At 45.5% G+C, this 20,520-nt stretch overlaps 1 protein-coding gene across 1 annotated transcript; it reads right to left on the bottom strand.

The window, feature by feature from the left end:
- Nucleotides 1-20: 20 nt before the first annotated feature.
- On the bottom strand, nucleotides 21-17,704 carry LOC308166214 (NLR family CARD domain-containing protein 3-like; the record flags this gene model as incomplete). Its single annotated transcript, XM_080540478.1, has 6 exons — nucleotides 21-565; nucleotides 3,859-4,013; nucleotides 13,187-13,360; nucleotides 13,549-13,722; nucleotides 14,132-15,866; nucleotides 17,422-17,704. The coding sequence occupies 6 exons, from the start codon at nucleotides 17,702-17,704 to the stop codon at nucleotides 21-23; spliced, it is 3,066 nt and encodes a 1,021-aa protein (XP_080396604.1).
- Between the last annotated feature and the right edge of the window lie 2,816 nt (nucleotides 17,705-20,520).

Here is a 20,520-nt window from a genome sequence, read left to right as displayed (position 1 = left end):
GGTGTTCAGTGTGATCTCCCTTAGACTAGTTTACACAGGGTCACTGAAGAGCCACGGTGCCAAAGCCCAAACCCTGGGTAGAGGGGCTCAGTGAATGTGGAGTGGAATGTGTGCAGGAGGGTCAGTGTGTCAGAGGAGACGCTGTAGAAGGACAGAGTGCCGGCCGGCCAGTCCAGATACACTCCTACTCTGCTGGAGCCAGAGGAGGGGACAGGTATGTGAGTTCTCTTATTATTGTGCCAGGCAGTGTAACTGTCAGAGGTGTCAGGGCAGAACAGACTCCAGGACTTGTCATTGCGTCCCAACCCACAGTCATCACCCCGTCCTCTCCTGCTGATTCCTTTATATGTCACTGCTATTTCAGCCCCTCCTCCCCTCCTCCTCTCTACCTCCCAGTAGCAGCACCCAGTCAGACCCTCTCTACACAGCACCTGTCCCCAGTCCTCAAATCTCTCTGGGTGATCAGGATACCTCTGCTCTCCCCCCCGTGTCACCTTCCTGTTCTCCTCAGACAGAGAGAGGAGTCTGTGTGCTGTGTTTGGGTCCAGTGTGAGCTCACAGGCATCTGAATGAGAGGGACAAAATAATCATCAAATCAATACAATTGGATAAATTACAATAAATTACACACACACACACACACACACACACACACACACACACACACACTGGACACGGCTGGAGCTTGAGTGCAGATGCTGAGTGCTGCCAGGCTCACTCAGGTATATGTGTCTGTCTCCCTCCAGTGGTGCTAAGTGGAAGTGGCGCCTGTGTGGGCCTGTGTGTGTGATGATGAGATGATGAGGGTGATGGGGGGTGATAGGAAGGTCGTAGAGACACCATTCAAATGGTTTTAGATTCCCTGTCCTCTGGTCTATCCGGGGGTGTTGGAATTGTTCTCCTAACCCGCGGGGAACCATACGTTATTATCCCCGGGAGGGGTCACACTACGGGACGTATAACGCTGGCTATGAATGTGGTAGAAACACGCGGTTTTCATATTTAAGTTCCTTAGGTCTACACGGTCATTTTAAGCCTAACCCCAGCCCTCTACGACCCCGGGAAGTGATGTTATTGAGCTTTCTGCACTGTTAGCCACATGCTATCACATGCTATCACACTACGGGACGTATAACTCTGGCTATGAATGTGGTAGAAACACGCGGTTTTCATATTTCTGTTCCTTAGGTCTACACGGTCATTTGAAGCCTAACCCCAGCCCTCTACGACCCCGGGACGTGATGTTATTGAGCTTCCTGCAAATTAGCCACATGCTAAAGGCATCATGCTAACCCTACCCCGTTTTGGATTCAGCGTGATCTCACGATCATAAAAGTCAATGGGAGTGGCAAAAAAAATCATGTTCGACTTAAAAAAAAAAAAAAAAAAGAAGGGTGAAGATAGTGGATGCACGCGCGAGTCGATATTAGTCTGTGGAGACCAGATAGAATGGATTTAACATCTCTCTATGACCTGGGGTCACAAGGGTGTGGAATAACCAGCAGTGACATCTGAGCTCCTGGGCATATGTGAATGTGAATGTGAATGGTCATGTTAATGAGCTGTATGTTAATGAGCTGTATGTTAATGAGCTGTATGTTAATGAGCTGTATGTTAATGAGATGTATGTTAATTAGCTGTATGTATGTTAATGAGATGTATGTTAATTAGCTGTGTGTATGTTAATGAGATGTATGTTAATGAGCTTCATGCTAATGAGATTCATGCTAATGAGCTGTATGTTAATGAGCTGTGTAAAAGTGGGCGGAGCTTGTGTAAAAGTGGGCGGAGCTTAAGCCAAAGTGGGCGGAGCTTGCGTCTAAGTGGGAGTGGCTTAGACAGTTAGTGGGCGGAGCTTAAGTCAAAGTGGGCGGAGCTTAAGTCAAAGTGGGCGGAGCTTAAGTTAAAGTGGGCGGAGCTTAAGTCAAAGTGGGCGGAGCTTAAGTCAAAGTGGGAGGAGCTTAAGTCAAAGTGGGAGGAGCTTAAGTCAAAGTGGGCGGAGCTTAAGTCAAAGTGGGAGGAGCTTAAGTCAAAGTGGGAGGAGCTTACATCAAAGTGGGCGGAGCTTAAGTCAAAGTGGGAGGAGCTTAAGTCAAAGTGGGAGGAGCTTAAGTCAAAGTGGGCGGAGCTTAAGTCAAAGTGGGAGGAGCTTAAGTCAAAGTGGGAGGAGCTTAAGTCAAAGTGGGCGGCGCTTAAGTCAAAGTGGGCGGAGCTTAAGTCAAAGTGGGAGGAGCTTAAGTCAAAGTGGGAGGAGCGTAAGTCAAAGTGGGCGGCGCTTAAGTCAAAGTGGGCGGAGCTTAAGTCAAAGTGGGCGGAGCTTAAGTCAAAGTGGGCGGAGCTTAAATCAAAGTGGGAGGAGCTTAAATCAAAGTGGGCGGAGCTTAAATCAAAGTAGGAGGAGCTTAAATCAAAGTGGGAGGAGCTTAAATCAAAGTGGGAGGAGCTTAAATCAAAGTGGGAGGAGCTTAAATCAAAGTGGGAGGAGCTTAAATCAAAGTGGGCGGAGCTTAAATCAAAGTGGGAGGAGCTTAAGTCAAAGTGGGCGGAGCTTAAGTCAAAGTGGGCGGAGCTTAAGTCAAAGTGGGCGGATCTTAAGTCAAAGTGGGCGGAGCTTAAGTCAAAGTGGGCGGAGCTTAAGTCAAAGTGGGCGGAGCTTAAATCAAAGTGGGCGGAGCTTAAGTCAAAGTGGGAGGAGCTTAAATCAAAGTGGGAGGAGCTTAAATCAAAGTGGGAGGAGCTTAAGTCAAAGTGGGCGGAGCTTAAATCAAAGTGGGAGGAGCTTAAGTCAAAGTGGGCGGAGCTTAAGTCAAAGTGGGAGGAGCTTAAGTCAAAGTGGGCGGAGCTTTAATCAAAGTGGGAGGAGCTTAAGTCAAAGTGGGCGGAGCTTAAGTCAAAGTGGGCGGAGCTTAAGTCAAAGTGGGCGGAGCTTAAATCAAAGTGGGAGGAGCTTAAGTCAAAGTGGGCGGAGCTTAAATCAAAGTGGGAGGAGCTTGTGTAAAAGTGGGCGGAGCTTAAATCAAAGTAGGAGGAGCTTAAGTCAAAGTGGGCGGAGCTTAAGTCAAAGTGGGCGGAGCTTAAATCAAAGTGGGCGGAGCTTAAATCAAAGTGGGAGGAGCTTAAATCAAAGTGGGAGGAGCTTAAATCAAAGTGGGCGGAGCTTAAATCAAAGTGGGAGGAGCTTGTGTAAAAGTGGGCGGAGCTTAAATCAAAGTGGGAGGAGCTTAAGTCAAAGTGGGCGGAGCTTAAGTCAAAGTGGGAGGAGCTTAAGTCAAAGTGGGCGGAGCTTAAGTCAAAGTGGGCGGAGCTTAAGTCAAAGTGGGCGGAGCTTAAGTCAAAGTGGGAGGAGCTTAAGTCAAAGTGGGAGGAGCTTAAATCAAAGTGGGCGGAGCTTAAATCAAAGTGGGAGGAGCTTAAATCAAAGTGGGAGGAGCTTAAATCAAAGTGGGCGGAGCTTAAATCAAAGTGGGAGGAGCTTAAATCAAAGTGGGAGGAGCTTAAATCAAAGTGGGAGGAGCTTAAATCAAAGTGGGCGGAGCTTAAATCAAAGTGGGAGGAGCTTAAGTCAAAATGGGCGGAGCTTAAATCAAAGTGGGAGGAGCTTAAGTCAAAGTGGGCGGCGCTTAAATCAAAGTGGGAGGAGCTTAAATCAAAGTGGGAGGAGCTTGTGTCAAAGTGGGCGGAGCTTGTGTCAAAGTGGGCGGAGCTTAAGTCAAAGTGGGCGGAGCTTGTGTCAAAGTGGGCGGAGCTTAAGTCAAAGTGACGACATCATGCGACATCATACGACATCATGACATCATGTTATGATCCAACATCTTTGAGCCTTAGGTGTTCAGTGTGATCTCCCTTAGACTAGTTTACACAGGGTCACTGAAGAGCCACGGTGCCAAAGCCCAAACCCTGGGTAGAGGGGCTCAGTGAATGTGGAGTGGAATGTGTGCAGGAGGGTCAGTGTGTCAGAGGAGACGCTGTAGAAGGACAGAGTGCCGGCCGGCCAGTCCAGATACACTCCTACTCTGTGGGAGCCAGAGGAGGGGACAGGTATGACAGTTCTCTTATCATTGTGACAGGCAGAGTAACTGTTAGAGATGCCAGAGCAGAACAGACTCCAGGACTTGTCATTGTGTCCCAACCCACAGTCATCACCCCGTCCTCTCCTGCTGATTCCTTTATATGTCACTGCTATATCAGCCCCTCCTCCCCTCCTCTCTACCTCCCAGTAGCAGCGCCCAGTCAGACCCTCTCTACACAGCACCTGTGGACAGTGCTTAAACCTCTCTGGGTGATCAGGATACGGCTGCTTCTCTCCCCCCAGTGTCACCCTCCTGTTCTCCTCAGACAGAGAGAGGACTCTGTGTGCTGTGTTTGGGTCCAGTGTGAGCTCACAGGCATCTGAATGAGAGGGACAAAATAATCATCAAATCAATACAATTGGATACATTACAATAAATTACACACACACACACACACACACACACACACACACACACACACACACACACTGGACACGGCTGGAGCATGAGTGCAGATGCTGAGTGCTGCCAGGCTCACTCAGGTATATGTGTCTGTCTCCCTCCAGTGGTGCTAAGTGGAAGTGGCGCCTGTGTGGGCCTGTGTGTGTGATGATGAGATGATGAGGGTGATGGGGGGTGATAGGAAGGTCGTAGAGACACCATTCAAATGGTTTTAGATTCCCTGTCCTCTGGTCTATCCGGGGGTGTTGGAATTGTTCTCCTAACCCGCGGGGAACCATACGTTATTATCCCCGGGAGGGGTCACACTACGGGACGTATAACGCTGGCTATGAATGTGGTAGAAACACGCGGTTTTCATATTTAAGTTCCTTAGGTCTACACGGTCATTTTAAGCCTAACCCCAGCCCTCTACGACCCCGGGAAGTGATGTTATTGAGCTTTCTGCACTGTTAGCCACATGCTATCACATGCTATCACACTACGGGACGTATAACTCTGGCTATGAATGTGGTAGAAACACGCGGTTTTCATATTTCTGTTCCTTAGGTCTACACGGTCATTTGAAGCCTAACCCCAGCCCTCTACGACCCCGGGACGTGATGTTATTGAGCTTCCTGCAAATTAGCCACATGCTAAAGGCATCATGCTAACCCTACCCCGTTTTGGATTCAGCGTGATCTCACGATCATAAAAGTCAATGGGAGTGGCAAAAAAAATCATGTTCGACTTAAAAAAAAAAAAAAAAAAAGAAGGGTGAAGATAGTGGATTCACGCGCGAGTCGATATTAGTCTGTGGAGACCAGATAGAATGGATTTAACATCTCTCTATGACCTGGGGTCACAAGGGTGTGGAATAACCACCAGTGACATCTGAGCTCCTGGGCATATGTGAATGTGAATGTGAATGGTCATGTTAATGAGCTGCATGTTAATGAGCTGTATGTTAATGAGCTGTATGTTAATGAGATGTATGTTAATTAGCTGTGTGTGTATGTTAATGAGCTGTATGTTAATGAGCTTCATGCTAATGAGCTGTATGTTAATGAGATGTATGTTAATTAGCTGTGTGTATGTTAATGAGCTGTATGTTAATGAGCTTCATGCTAATGAGATTCATGCTAATGAGCTGTATGTTAATGAGCTGTGTAAAAGTGGGCGGAGCTTGTGTAAAAGTGGGCGGAGCTTAAGCCAAAGTGGGCGGAGCTTGTGTCTAAGTGGGAGTGGCTTAGACAGTTAGTGGGCGGAGCTTAAGTCAAAGTGGGCGGAGCTTAAGTCAAAGTGGGCGGAGCTTAAGTTAAAGTGGGCGGAGCTTAAGTCAAAGTGGGCGGAGCTTAAGTCAAAGTGGGAGGAGCTTAAGTCAAAGTGGGAGGAGCTTAAGTCAAAGTGGGCGGAGCTTAAGTCAAAGTGGGAGGAGCTTAAGTCAAAGTGGGAGGAGCTTACATCAAAGTGGGAGGAGCTTAAGTCAAAGTGGGAGGAGCTTAAGTCAAAGTGGGCGGCGCTTAAGTCAAAGTGGGCGGAGCTTAAGTCAAAGTGGGAGGAGCTTAAGTCAAAGTGGGCGGAGCTTAAGTCAAAGTGGGCGGAGCTTAAGTCAAAGTGGGAGGAGCTTAAGTCAAAGTGGGCGGAGCTTAAGTCAAAGTGGGCGGAGCTTAAGTCAAAGTGGGAGGAGCTTAAGTCAAAGTGAGAGGAGCTTAAGTCAAAGTGGGAGGAGCTTAAATCAAAGTGGGCGGAGCTTAAGTCAAAGTGGGCGGAGCTTAAGTCAAAGTGGGAGGAGCTTAAGTCAAAGTGGGCGGAGCTTAAATCAAAGTAGGAGGAGCTTAAATCAAAGTGGGAGGAGCTTAAATCAAAGTGGGAGGAGCTTAAATCAAAGTGGGAGGAGCTTAAATCAAAGTGGGCGGAGCTTAAATCAAAGTGGGAGGAGCTTAAGTCAAAATGGGCGGAGCTTAAATCAAAGTGGGAGGAGCTTAAGTCAAAGTGGGCGGCGCTTAAATCAAAGTGGGAGGAGCTTAAATCAAAGTGGGAGGAGCTTGTGTCAAAGTGGGCAGAGCTTGTGTCAAAGTGGGCGGAGCTTAAGTCAAAGTGGGCGGAGCTTAAGTCAAAGTGACGACATCATGCGACATCATACGACATCATGACATCATGTTATGATCCAACATCTTTGAGCCTTAGGTGTTCAGTGTGATCTCCCTTAGACTAGTTTACACAGGGTCACTGAAGAGCCACGGTGCCAAAGCCTAAACCCTGGGTAGAGGGGCTCAGTGAATGTGGAGTGGAATGTGTGCAGGAGGGTCAGTGTGTCAGAGGAGACGCTGTAGAAGGACAGAGTGCCGGCCGGCCAGTCCAGATACACTCCTACTCTGCTGGAGCCAGAGGAGGGGACAGGTATGGCAGTACTCTTATCATTGTGACTGGCATAGTAACTGTCAGAGCTGCCAGAGCAGAACAGACTCCAGGACTTGTCATTGTATCCCAACCCACAGTCATTACCCTCTCCTCTCCTGCTGATTCCTTCATATGTCACTGCTATAGAAGCCCCTCCCACTCCCCTCCTCTCTACCTCCCAGTAGCAGCAGCCAGTCAGACCCTCTCTACACAGCACCTGTTCATAGTGCTTAAACCTCTCTGGGTGATCAGGATACGGCTGCTCTCCCCCCAGTGTCACCTTCCTGTTCTCCTCAGACAGAGAGAGGCTTCTGTGTGCTGTGTTTGGGTCCAGTGTGAGCTCACAGGCATCTGAATGAGAGGGACAAAATAATCATCAAGTCAATACAACTGGATACATTACAATATTCACAATGAGATCTTGTCAAGAGTTTGAGTTCATTGAGAGCTTGTCAACAGCGGCACGCGACAGCTTAAACAGTGGCACGCCGCACGCGACAGCTTAAACAGTGGCACGCGACAGCTTAAACAGTGGCACGCGACAGCTTAAACAGTGGCACGCGACAGCTTAAACTAGTGGTCACCAACCCGTCGAGATCTTTGAGACTTTCCCTGTAGATCAGGGGTGGCCAACCCGCGGCGGCTCTTTGGCTGTCTGTGTGCGGTAGTGTTGCACGATATACCGGTACCAACGATATACCGCGGTGCCAAAATGTCACGGTGCCTACTATACCATAAGCTTTATACAACGGTACTACCGTGGAATACTATACTACCGTGTTGAACACGGTACCAGCGGGGCAACTCATAACACTTTCGGCTGCGTTCGTCAATTCGCTCCGAGAGCGCCGGAGCGCACACTGGGTGCAACGTCACAGAGCGACCGATTCGTTTGATTGGACGAGAGGCGTTCCGCGAGTGCGGGTCAGATTTCCAGAGGGAATTGACGAACGCAGCCTTTTTCGCGACCTCAAACGTTGTTCCTATGGTTCCTGCGAGCTCAGTGGGCATTAACTAGAAAATTAAAACCACTGAGTTTTCTTAAGTTGAGTTAAGTCTTGAGCTACAGTTTGGAAGTAGCCCTCTATTTTTTTGATATGCCAGTGTTTGCTTTTACTTTTCAAGTTCGTGAAAAAGACCCCACAGACGGACAGACATACAGACACAGAAAGACAGACAGACAGACAGACAGACAGACACACACACACACACACACACACACACACACACACACACACACACACACACACACACACACACACACACACCTACTTTGCTATACTCTTGCAAAAGGCCAGTTGGTCTGTTTGATGTTTCAAACTACTTATTATTAAACATGTTATTCACAAAAATATCGGTTTCAGTACTTTTACTTACCTGTAGAGTTACAGTGTAATGCATTAAATGCATGTTATTCATGCACCACTCATTAAGTTATTGTAACTTGTATAAATACATTGCATGTTCATAAAAATAAAAAGTGTTACAAAAGTGCCGCGGTATCGCGATACTACTCAGTATCGTGATACTTGGGCTGGTATAGTATCGCAGGGTAAAATATTGGTATCGTGACAACCAGTGGCGGACTGGCCACCGGGCAAGCCTGGCAAATGCCAGGAGGGCCGCGAGACTCTAGGCCGCTCAGAATGTATTATATAAAAAATATATATATATTTGTAATTTTGTCTCTAGTGATTTTCATTGAAAATAACTTATTTCAGCAGACCGCGGCCCAAAACATTTGATATCGGCCGGGCCATCCACGCAGTTCTGCATCGCGGATGCCCAGGGCCCTAAACCAATAGGAGCAGAGCTCCCCTATGGGGCGGAGCTCCACGATCTAGAAGGATAGTTATGGTAAACCAATAGGAGCAGAGCTTTAGGTAGCGGGGTAAACCAATAGGAGCAGAGCTTTAGGTAGCGGGGTAAACCAATAGGAGCAGAGCTCCCCTATGGGGCGGAGCTCCACTCATATAACTGGAGTATATCTCCATAACTATCGTAGTCAGTTCTATATCGCCAGTGGACACGCACCTCATGTCATCATTCCGTTTATAACAGCAGTTAACGTTACACTGCTTTCATTTTCAGAATGAGGGAATTTGATGAGAGCGATGCAGTTAATGTGCAACAACTGGATGCAGGGAGCAAGTGTAGTTGGAAGTAGGAATGCACCGAAATTCGCATGTATTGGGCCGAAAATAGCACAAAAAAGTACATTCGGTGTAAAAAGGCTATTGAAAGAGATATTGACTGATGACTGCCTACTGATAATACATAATTACAGCAAACATGTCGGTAGTTTGGCATCTGTCCTCTGACTTTTTATGTTAACAATCCGTGTTGCGTGTTGCGTTTGGAAATAGGGCTGTTGTGTCGCAAATGCCAGGGCTGTTTTTTGAACCCAGTCCGCCCCTGGTGACAACCCTAGTGTGCGGCTCTTCAATCCATTCATTAAAAGTGTTGGTGTAGCGCTCTCTCTGACAGGCCGCGTTCGTAAATTCGCCGGAGCGCACACTGGGTTTAACGTCATAATGGAACCAAGTAATTTGATTGGACAAGAGACGTGGAGGCACCAACGTTCTCAGAGCGAATTTACGAACGCGGCCTCTGTCTTGCTGCACGCTGCTGTAACCCGATACTTTTTTTTCAAGGATCATCTCGCGTCACTAATAGTGTTGCCAGATTGGATTGATTTTTCAGCCCAACCAGAGTCTAAAAACCCACCCAGAGTGATCATAAGTAGCTCGATTGGGCTGGAATCGGCCAAATCAGGCAACACGGTTCCCTAATTGTCCGTTCTGAGGAGAAGCTGTCACGTAACACGGCTTTTTGACAGTTCATTTATTGACAAATTACGGATAACAACAACAAAATAAAAATGTCAGGCAAGAAATGTACAGCTAAACGCAAGTATGGAGATGAGCACAGGAAGTTTTTAGCCGAGTGGGAGAGTGAATATTTCTTTGTGGAGCGCAATGGAAAGCCATTCTGCCTGATATGCCAAACATCGTTGGCACATTACAAAGCTTCCAATCTCCAGCGCCATTTCAGCACAACGCATGCTAACATTGACCAGGAGTTTCCAAAAGACACCGAACTTCGCAATGGTAAATTAAACAGCTTGAAAAGCCAGACACAAACACAGACCAAGTTGTTCCAAAGATTGGTTAAGCAATCAGAGACAGTGACACTTGCGTCCTATCAAGTCAGTGGCCTGGAACATTGCACGTGCTAAAAAGCCATACAATGAAGGAGAGTTTATTAAGAAATGCATCACTGATGTGATGGAAATATTTTCTCCAAATGAAACACTGAAAAAGATGGCCTCAGACATCCAACTGTCACGCCACACCAAGGGACACCAAGGGACAGTGACTTTTGGGGACTTGTCAGTGGAGAGAAGTTTCCTCTTCTCACTGCATGTGCACTAAGAGTGAGTGCCTACTTTGGATCCACGTATCTCTGTGAAATGTCATTTTCACAGATGAAAATAATCAAATCAAAGTACTGGAGCCGCCTTACTGACAGACACCTCACAGACTGTCTCAGACTGGCAGTCAGTAGCTATGAGCCAAACTACAAAGCACTTGTAGACAGTATCCAGTCACAACCATCACACTGACTTGAGTGAGTAACATGACTGTTTCGATGTGAAAAGTGATGCTGCATAAGATGACTGCACTTAGCACTGACTGAGACACAAGTACACATTACAGTTCTACTTTATAAAATGCTATAATTGTAAATATGTTTGTCAATGTTAATAATATGAGAAAGTACACATTAGTTTTACTTTTGTTTTGATGTGAAAAGTGATGCTGCATAAGATGACTGCACTTAGCACTGACTGAGAAAGTACACATTACAGTTCTACTTTATAACATGCTAATTGTAAATATGTTTGTCAATGTTAATAAGTAAGAATAATAATTAAGTCAGTCAAGTGACCACCTGATAGATGGTATTGCCGATATTAATATTTGGATGACACAAAACTTTCTCCAACTCAATCAAGAAAAAACAGAGGTATTGATCATTGGCGAGAAAACTGGGAGAGAGAAATTATCTGCACACTTGAAAACACTAGCTCTTAACACTAAGTGTCAGGCCAGGAATCTTGGTGTCATAATTGACCCAGATCTAAATTTTGAAACTCATATTAATAATACTATTAAAACATCCTTCTACCATCTAAGAAACATCACTAAGGTACAATCATTTCTCTCCCAGGCAGACACTGAAAAATTAATGCATGCGTTTGTTACTAGTAGGCTAGATTACTGTAATGCTCTCCTGACAGGTCTCCCCAAAAAAATTATAAATAGACTACAAATGGTTCAAAATGCTGCTGCTCGTGTCCTTACTAGGACCAAACGAAGAGCGCACATCACACCTGTCTTGAGATCACTACACTGGCTCCCTGTCAGTCATAGAATAGACTTTAAGATCCTTTTACTAGTTTATAAATCACTCCACTGCGATGCACCCAATGACATGGTGGACATGCTCATAAGATACACACCAGCTAGACCCCTACGGTCTAGTGGCACGGAACTTTTAATAGTGCCAGAGGCTAGGACAAAGAGATTTGGAGGATCAGCTTTTAGCATATATGCTCCTAGATTGTGGAACACCCTACCTGAGGGCCTGAGGTTGTCTAAAACTCAGGACATTTTTAAGCGTGACCTCAAAACCTACTTATTCAATGTCGCCTTTTGAGACATTGGACATTATAGAACTAGGATCACTAGGCCATTACACCATACTCGTGTTTTGAGATTTGTGTTGACAGGAAAATGGACCCGGGTGCTGATGAGGCACTGTCAGCTCCAAATAGCACCTAGAGCAGTACTGGAACCGGTACAAGGGTGTACCACGACCACCATCAGGTTGTATTGCTGTCATCTTTATTGTCTGTATTGTGTTGTTGCATCATAACTGTGCTTAAGATTCTCTTTTGGCAGGACCTGTGACCATGCTGGATGCAGAACGATGCCAATATAACACTACATTTATGGACAGTGTGTACGCCGATAATATGCAAGGAATTTTTCCTGGATACATGGTGTACAGGTTTTTGCCCTTGCTTGCTTGCTTTGTGCCGGTGGTCCTTGGCCTCCCCTGGGGGACCGCTGGGTACTGGTAAGCAAACTGGCTAGTAGTCGCTCTATTGGTAGAGGGCTGCAAGGGAATTTTTCCTGGCTACATAGTATACAGGTTTTTACTTTTGCCTGCTCGCGGCTCTGTCAGTATTGATTGATTGATTGACTGATTGACTGAACATTTTCATTGTGTGAAGCGCATTGAGTTGCATCTTGTAAGAAATGCGCTATACAAATAAAATTTGATTTGATTTGATTTGAAGTGTCAAAATGTCAAGAATGTCAATTTGTTAACGTTGGCTAATGTTACTATGAACAAAATGATTTTATCATACATTCCTCCATTCCATGCCTTTATTTTTTTGTGTTGTAATGAAATGACATAATCAAACTTTTAATTGAATTTCAGTTATGTACAATTCTTAAAGCAAGACAGCTGCCTGATATGCTTGATACAGTCTTTTTTTTTTTTTGCATCAATTTTAATGTTGGACCAATGCATTGCATCTAATTAAAATACAGGCAAATAAACGTCATTAAGTTTAAAGTACTATCTTGGCTGTCTTTTTCTCTCAACGCTTCAATAGGTAGATCTTGCCTTCACCAAGGCCGAGGTCAGGGATCTTGGGCTTAAAAAGGTTGGTGACCACTGATAGACAATTTGATGGCAGCTACTAGATTGAAATCAAGTGCAATACTGAAACACAACTGTGAACAATTCAAACCTGCAAACTGCGACACTTTAAATGAATGTGCAATAACACTATGTGCAATATGACAACCCTAGGGTACATAAGGTTCAGAGATAGGAAATGTTAGAATAGGTATAGCATAGCATAGAGTACAGCACAGTGTTTTATTTGTATAGTATAGTATAGCGGATAGTGTACATAGCCTTTATTTATGTAAACCAGCTCTTTTCCCTTCTTTTTTTTTTTTTTTTTTCCTAACACCAGGGGAGCCCCCCCCCCCCAAATTTCGTTGTTTGGTACCTGTACTATATCAATGACAATAAAGACCATTCATTCATTCATTCATTCATTCATACATACAGCGTTGGTGACTTACATTTGATCATCCAAGGTTCGAGCCTGAACTCTCCACCATGGTCCACACTATATCAACCACAGAAGAACATACAGTGGTTGGATGACACACTCACAATCATGTGGGAAATAGATACTGTGCATTAATCTCATTGATGCGTCCAGCCACATATTCAGCCTTTACCTGAGTGTCTGTAGTTTACAGAGTGGATCATTCTGTACAGCAGAGAGCAGCGCCAGTCCTGAGTCTCCTGGGTGATTGTAGCTGAGGTCCAGCTCTCTCAGGTGGGAGGGGTTAGACCTCAGAGCTGAAGCCAGAGAAGCACAGCCTTCCTCTGCAACTCCACAGAATGACAACCTGGGGAAATAGTGTCACTCCATCTGATATCAAGGATCTGATTGTTCCTCTCTAATGTAGTACATCTTTACAGCTTTAAATCCTCAAGTAGCAGATGAAAGGCTAGACACATTGTATTTAAGTGAAGAACACCTAGTGCATCATAATGACCCAGAATACTCATGCTTCTACACCCCAAAAGACCTCACCTCAGTGTCTGTAGTTGACAGTGTGGACTCCCCAGTCCAGCAGCGAGCAGTTTCACCCCCCCGTCACGTAGATCATTATGACTGAGGTCCAGCTCTCTCAGGTGGCAGGAGTCTGAGCTGAGAGCTGAGGCCAACGCTTCACAGCATCTCTCTGTGAGGTCACATCCGTTCAGCCTGAATGAGGAATACAAATAAATACATGTAGACAAACGATCACTGTGGTGCATCATGATAAGAATTCATCAGTGAGAGTTATATCTGTCCCCTGGGTTCTATCTGTCCCCTGGGTTCTATCTCTTCCATCCATTATGTATTGTTTGCTTTGTGTACAATGATATAAATTATAAATGTTTCTTTTTCAACAAAGTATGTGAAAAGTAGGCAATCAAGGAATGTGTTGACCAAGTACACAATAGTAATATGTATTTATAATATATACAGGTGCAACTCAAAAAAAATTAATATCTTCATCAACTAACTAACTTCATCAAGCAGCCTACTCACTAAGTACTATTCTACAATGCATTTTCATAACCCTGAAATCGTCCTAGTTTAATTAGAGTAATTCTGTCCATCTACTTACAGTGCCGTCTTAGAGGCTTTGACCACTGGCAGCAGCCTCAGAAGACCCTCCTCTGATCTGGAGTATTTCTTCAGGTCAAACACATCCAGCTCCTCTTCTGAGGTCAGCAACACAAAGACCAGAGCTGACCACTGTGCAGGTGAGAGTGAGGCTTCTGAGAGACGTCCTGAGCTCAGGTAGCTTTGGATCTCCTCCACTAGAGAATGGTCATTCATCTCATTCAGACAGTGGAACAGATTGATGCACCTCTCTGGAGAGGGATTCTCCTGGATCTTCTTCTTGATGTACTTGACTGTTTCCTCATTGGTCTGTGAGCTGCTTCCTGTCTGTGTCAGAAGGCTTGGTAGGAGATTCTGATTGGACTCCTGTGAGAGGCCCAGGAGGAAGCGCAGGAACAGGTCCAGGTGTCCATTCTCACTCTTTAAGGCCATGTCCACTGCAGTCTTGTGTAAGTGAACCAGAGGTTTGCGTCTGAGTGTTGAGCATAGCTTCCAGTGTGCGAATTTCTGTTTGACCAGTGGATTCTCATTGCTCTCGTTGAATTTGAGGATCACAAATAAAGCAGCAAGACACTCCTGGATGCTCAGATGCATAAAGCTGAACATCGGTCTAGGACCGGTCTCCCCCTCTCTCCGAAAGATCTGAGTGCATAAAGCTGAGTACGCTGAGGCGTCTTTGACATCAATGCCACTCTCTCTCAGGTCTTTCTCATAGAAGATCAGATGTCCCTTCTGCAGCTGGCGGAAGGCCAACTGTCCAAGCTGAAGAATAATTGTTCCTACTTCAGTCTTTTTCATTTTGTCAAACTGAGATTTCAGGAAGTTTATGTACATCTCAGTCAGAGTCTTGGGCATCTCTACGCTCTCTGCTCCATGCAACAGTCTCCCGAGAACATCAGCTGAGACCCAACAGAACATTGGATTGGAGCACATGATGTGGAGGCTCCTTGATGACTTCACGTGGTTGATGATTTTTTCGGCCAGGTGGTTCTCATCACTGAATCTTTTCCTGAAGTAGGCCTTCTTATGTTCATCATCAAACCCTCGTATCTCTGTCCATCGGTCAATGTACTCTCGGGGAATCTGCTTGGCTGCTGGAGGTCGGGAGGTTATCCAGATGAGAGCAGAGGGGAGGAGCTTTCCTGCGATGAGGTTTGTGATCAGGACATCAATGGAGGCTCGCTCTGTCACGTCTCTTAAAACCTTTTTAAAGTCCAGACGTAGTCGACTCTCGTCCAGGCCATCCAAGATTAACAGAATATTAGATTCCGTTCCCAGAATCTTGATCCATGAGTTTGGATCCATGTCAGGGAATTCTTTCTTAAGCGTTTCCTCCAGACTACAGGCTTTTTCCTCATGATTCATGTCACGAAAAGCAAGCGGAAACAAGAAATCAATGTGCTGGTTTTCTTTTCCTTCTGCCCAGTCCAGAGTCGTCTTCTCCACACAGAACGTCTTTCCCACACCAGCGACGCCTACGGTCAGCTGTTTTTTCTTATCTTTCTGTTTGAACATGTCGCTGGTCTTGATGGTCTCTCCTGTGGCTGGGCTTATGGATGGAATGACCTCATGCTCACTACTGACCCCTCCCCAGGCCCCCTTGATCATGTGCAGGTCGGTGTAGGTGTCGTTTATATTGATGCGAATGCCTGCATTTAATGTCCCCTCAAATGTCCGGCTAGACCTCTCCTTTAAAGAGGATTTCAGTTGGTCTCGGACTGCACACAGCACTGGGTCTGGTAAAAACAACACAAGTTCACTCAATATTGTGATTTATATCAATATTATTGTGATTACTATCATTGAAATCTAATTCATGATGATCGCTTTTACTAAACCTCAGCTGCAGGTTAGAATATTAGTGTGTGTGTGTGTGTGTGTGTGTGTGTGTGTGTGTGTGTGTGGTATTGTCATTTTTAAATTATCAGTTGCTTTTGCAACACAAAGGTGGAACTGACCTTTATTACGTTTCAGTCGGTCTCGGCCTGTTTGGACTGTATCTGGAAAAAACAACAATCCAGTTATTCGTCTGATGATTATCATCATATCTCACTGTAGTTACACTAATCACTGTTATTATCACTAGTAATCAACCTAATCAACACTATATGATGTAGTTACACTAAGTTACACCTGCTCAGATGCAGCTACTACAACACTGGCCTGCTCAGATGCAGCTACTACAACACTGGCCTGCTCAGATGCAGCTACTACAACACTGGCCTGCTCAGGACTCAGCTACTACAACACTGGCCTGCTCAGAAGCAGCTACTACAACACTGGCCTGCTCAGATGCAGCTACTACAACACTGGCCTGCTCAGGACTCAGCTACTACAACACTGGCCTGCTCAGATGCAGCTACTACAACACTGGCCTGCTCAGATGCAGCTACTACAACACTGGCCTGCTCAGATGCAGCTACTACAACACTGGCCTGCTCAGGACTCAAGGGAAACCTGCTGCTCTTGATTTGGTTGACAGTTCTGTGTCACATACACAAAGTACAAAATGGCTGCCACTGGCGAAGACACACTTATCTTTACTGTTAAAGCGAAGTCACTGGCTAAACAGCATGTAACCAGCTATGCTACTGAAAGAAAACTACCAATTGGTGCAGGAGGGGTTATTTCAACTGAGTTTATCACTTTTTCAACCCAGTAACAGTCATCCTCTGAGCTCACTCCACACCGACCCCAGCCATTGAGCTGAGCACAGTTGCAGATTCTGCAAAGTCATGGCACCAATATAACCGGCGTCATGCTGCCACACACAGTATTGCTTCCTCATACACAAGCTAACACAAGTCTCACATCTGTGTCCTCTGTATTGCCAACACACTATACTGCCCACCGAAACACCCAATGTTAACCAGCTACGCCACCGAAAGCTGAATGGCATGGATGGGTATATTTCAACGTGAGGAGTGACTATCCTCTCAACTCGGTTATACTCAAAGGCTTTTACACTGCTAGGCATGAACATACTGTGGACCTGATTGCTATTGCTTTTAGACTTTCAATAATCACAATTTACAAGCATTCCCATATGATGGCAAGTTGGTTTAGTGAGAGAATGATGACAAGATTTATACTAATGTGCCAAATACATCAAATATTGTGGTTGTGCAGAATATGGTGTGTTTTCCATGACACATTAGATTTTTTAGCGATCTTTGATGTGATGCTTTAATTTTACCCAAATAAAATATCCAAGTGTGTGTGTTGATCTGTGCCTGCAAGCGTGTGCCTGTGTGCCTGTTTGTGTCAGTCTTTAACATGAATGTAACTCACTTGTGATATGTTCCTCATAGTCTGTCTTCAATGTTTCAACGAGCTCGTTCTGCATCATCTTCTTCAGGATCACCAGTGTGATCTTCACAGCCCCATCAGGGTTGTAGGTGTCCACCAGCTTATCCACAATGTCGTGCCTCTCAGCTCCATATCTCAGCTGGCTCGTTGGGATGTGAAGGAAGCCTTCTGGTACATTCTTAGTCAGGCGCCATATAAACTTATTCAGCTCTTTCTGGTCCAGCTCCTCCAGAGTGGCCAGCAGCAGGTCAGGGACAGGAGCCATTGTGGATCTCTGAGAATAGATGAACAAATGAGCTGTAGGAGTGGAGATAGTTTGGTTTGACCCCCCACTGGCCAAGTGCTCCATGGCTGAATGTGCGGTTGCTCCGAGCTCTCTACAATGTTTACAGTCTTGGTTTATAACGTCTGTGCTGTCAAAACTCATTTTGTATCACCGAGAATAACACAAGAGCAGATGAGCTGTAATGCTGACGCTCTACCTGCAGGTGAGCTGTAATACCTACTATCTACCTGCAGGTGAGCTGTAATACCTACTATCTACCTGCAGGTGAGCTGTAATACCTACTATCTACCTGCAGGTGAGCTGTAATACCTACTATCTACCTGCAGGTGAGCTGTAATACCTACTCTCTACCTGCAGGTGAGCTGTAATACCTACTATCTACCTGCAGGTGAGCTGTAATACCTACTATCTACCTGCAGGTGAGCTGTAATACCTACTATCTACCTGCAGGTGAGCTGTAATACCTACCATCTACCTGCAGGTGAGCTGTAATACCTACTATCTACCTGCAGGTGAGCTGTAATACCTACTATCTACCTGCAGGTGAGCTGTAATACCTACCATCTACCTGCAGGTGAGCTGTAATACCTACCATCTACCTGCAGGTTGCTATGTCTTGGTGTCTTGAAGAGAATTGCATCAGAAAGCCGTGTTTCTGGCCTCCCTACATCAATAGAGGCAGCTAGTGCACACTTCTCTGCACACTGTTACGAGAGACGGCCTGTAGGTGGCAGGCTAGGGATGTACCTGTGAGTTTATAGAGCTGAGTATCTCTACCAGGTGTGGCTGTTCACCTGCCACCTCCTCTCATGTCCTATTGTCTTCTCTCCCCTTTTAGGTAAACAGGGCAAGTAGCTTCTGCCCCATTAGGCTATTAGTCTCTCTCTCTGTCTCTGTCTGTCTCTGTCTGTCTCTGTCCCTGTCTGTCTCTGTCTGTCTCTCTCTGTCTCTGTCTGTCTCTGTCTGTCTCTGTCTCCAAAAAGCGAAATACAGCAGCACAATAGAACAGAACTCTCTCTCCCTGTGGTTTGATTTCCCTGTAAGATAAGAAGCCAGATTGTATCACCCACATCAGCAGGTGATTGTAAAATAGAAGTTTGATCTTCACTTACAGGTTGAATAAATGTTAACTTTCATTACACAAGCCAATCTTTATGTAAAAAAATAAAACATACAGTAAACCAACAAATTGACCCTTCATAGAGGAGTGTATTCAACACTCACAGTCTTTCTGTCTTACAGCTCTGCTGATTGGTCAATAGTGACCTATGTGTAAATTGTAAAAGTGTAAAAGTGTAATTCAGAGTGCAGAGTAGTGTGTCTATGGTTGTGTCTACTGAAGACACTGCTAACAAGCACAAGAGCTCAGAGGATCTTCAGCTCCGCCTTCAACAACATCCTTCCAGACAGGCTAGTGACCAAACTACTAGACCTGGGTCTATCACACTCTATATGTGCGTGGATCAAGGACTAGGTTAACAGCCCCACTGTTAAATTGTAAAAGTGTAAATTGTAGACTTCCGGTAATGGCGGCGTGCTGAGAAGACTGGTTTTCTCACCTCCACTAAAATCGTCAAACAAATTCTGTTACAAACCTAGCTAAAGTCAACGAAAATCAGCCATACCACTCGTAAAAGATGTCGTCTACACAAGGGAAACCGAGTACCCGAAAGAACCCACAAGTACAATCTAAAATTATGGACTTCAGCTCTCCTAGAAACAAGGACGATGCTAAAGCTAACTCGAGCAGCGCGGGGATCACAGAAACTGCCGAGGAAGAAGGGGGAAAATATGACAGGATTCTGGAAGCTATCAGAGAATTGAGGTCCGAGTCTGCAAACCGACATGAAGAAATGTTGGTCGCAATTGATGGACTGAGGAAAGATATGGGAGAATGTACGGAACGAATTACACATGCAGAGGTCCGTATTTCCAACATGGAGGATGAGGTGAATGTCCTCCAGGCTAAGGTCCACTCTCTGGAGGGAAAGAAACAAGAACTGGAAGACAAGGTGACAGACCTAGAATCAAGAGCCAGGCGGTCTAATCTGAGACTCGTTGGCCTGCGGGAGGGAGAGGAGGGAGACGACGCCTGCACCTTTCTCGAGAGTTGGATACCGGAGACACTGGGGCTCGCAGCACTAAGATCCAAACTCACACTGGAGAGAGCTCATCGCATTGGTCAAAGACGGGAGCCCAACGCGCCTCCGAGAACGATGATCATGAAATTCCTGAACGACAGAGATAAGGTGACTGTATTAAGAGCAGCCAGAGCCCAAAAACAAATCCTACACAAGGACAAACCAGTACGTTTCTACCCCGACCTAGCGACAGGAGAACACAAGAAGCAGAAGGAATTCGACTCGGCCAGACAGAAATTACGTAGCATGGGGATAAAACATGGCATGTTGATCCCGGCTAGATTGCTGGTGACACACAAGGACAAAACACAAACTTTTGGCACACCGACAGAAGTGGAAAGTTTCATCAAACGAATCCAAGAAGAGAACGGTAGTGGATGAGTATATGAGACACTACTGCTGGCTTTGATAACGAGCAACGTCATGTTAGACCTCTAACACTGGTTTATATTGTTCTTTTTTCTTATATGTTTATTTGCAAACCAGTTAAACTGTGTGTGTCTAGGTGATTTAACATACTATTATGTTTTCGGAGAAAATATTGGGGTCATTCAGTTGAGGGTAGCTCAGAAATTAGCACGTTAAGACTCAATGTCCCAAAATGCACTACTCGAACACAGTTCACCGTCAACAATGATTCAATGCTACGCTAGA

The sequence above is a fragment of the Nansenia antarctica genome (genome assembly GCF_963989245.1).
Source record: "Nansenia antarctica genome assembly, chromosome: 10".
Lineage (NCBI taxonomy): Eukaryota > Metazoa > Chordata > Actinopteri > Argentiniformes > Microstomatidae > Nansenia > Nansenia antarctica.
The sequence above is the reverse complement of the archived record's forward strand: the minus strand, read 5'-3'. Positions and strand labels throughout refer to the sequence as shown.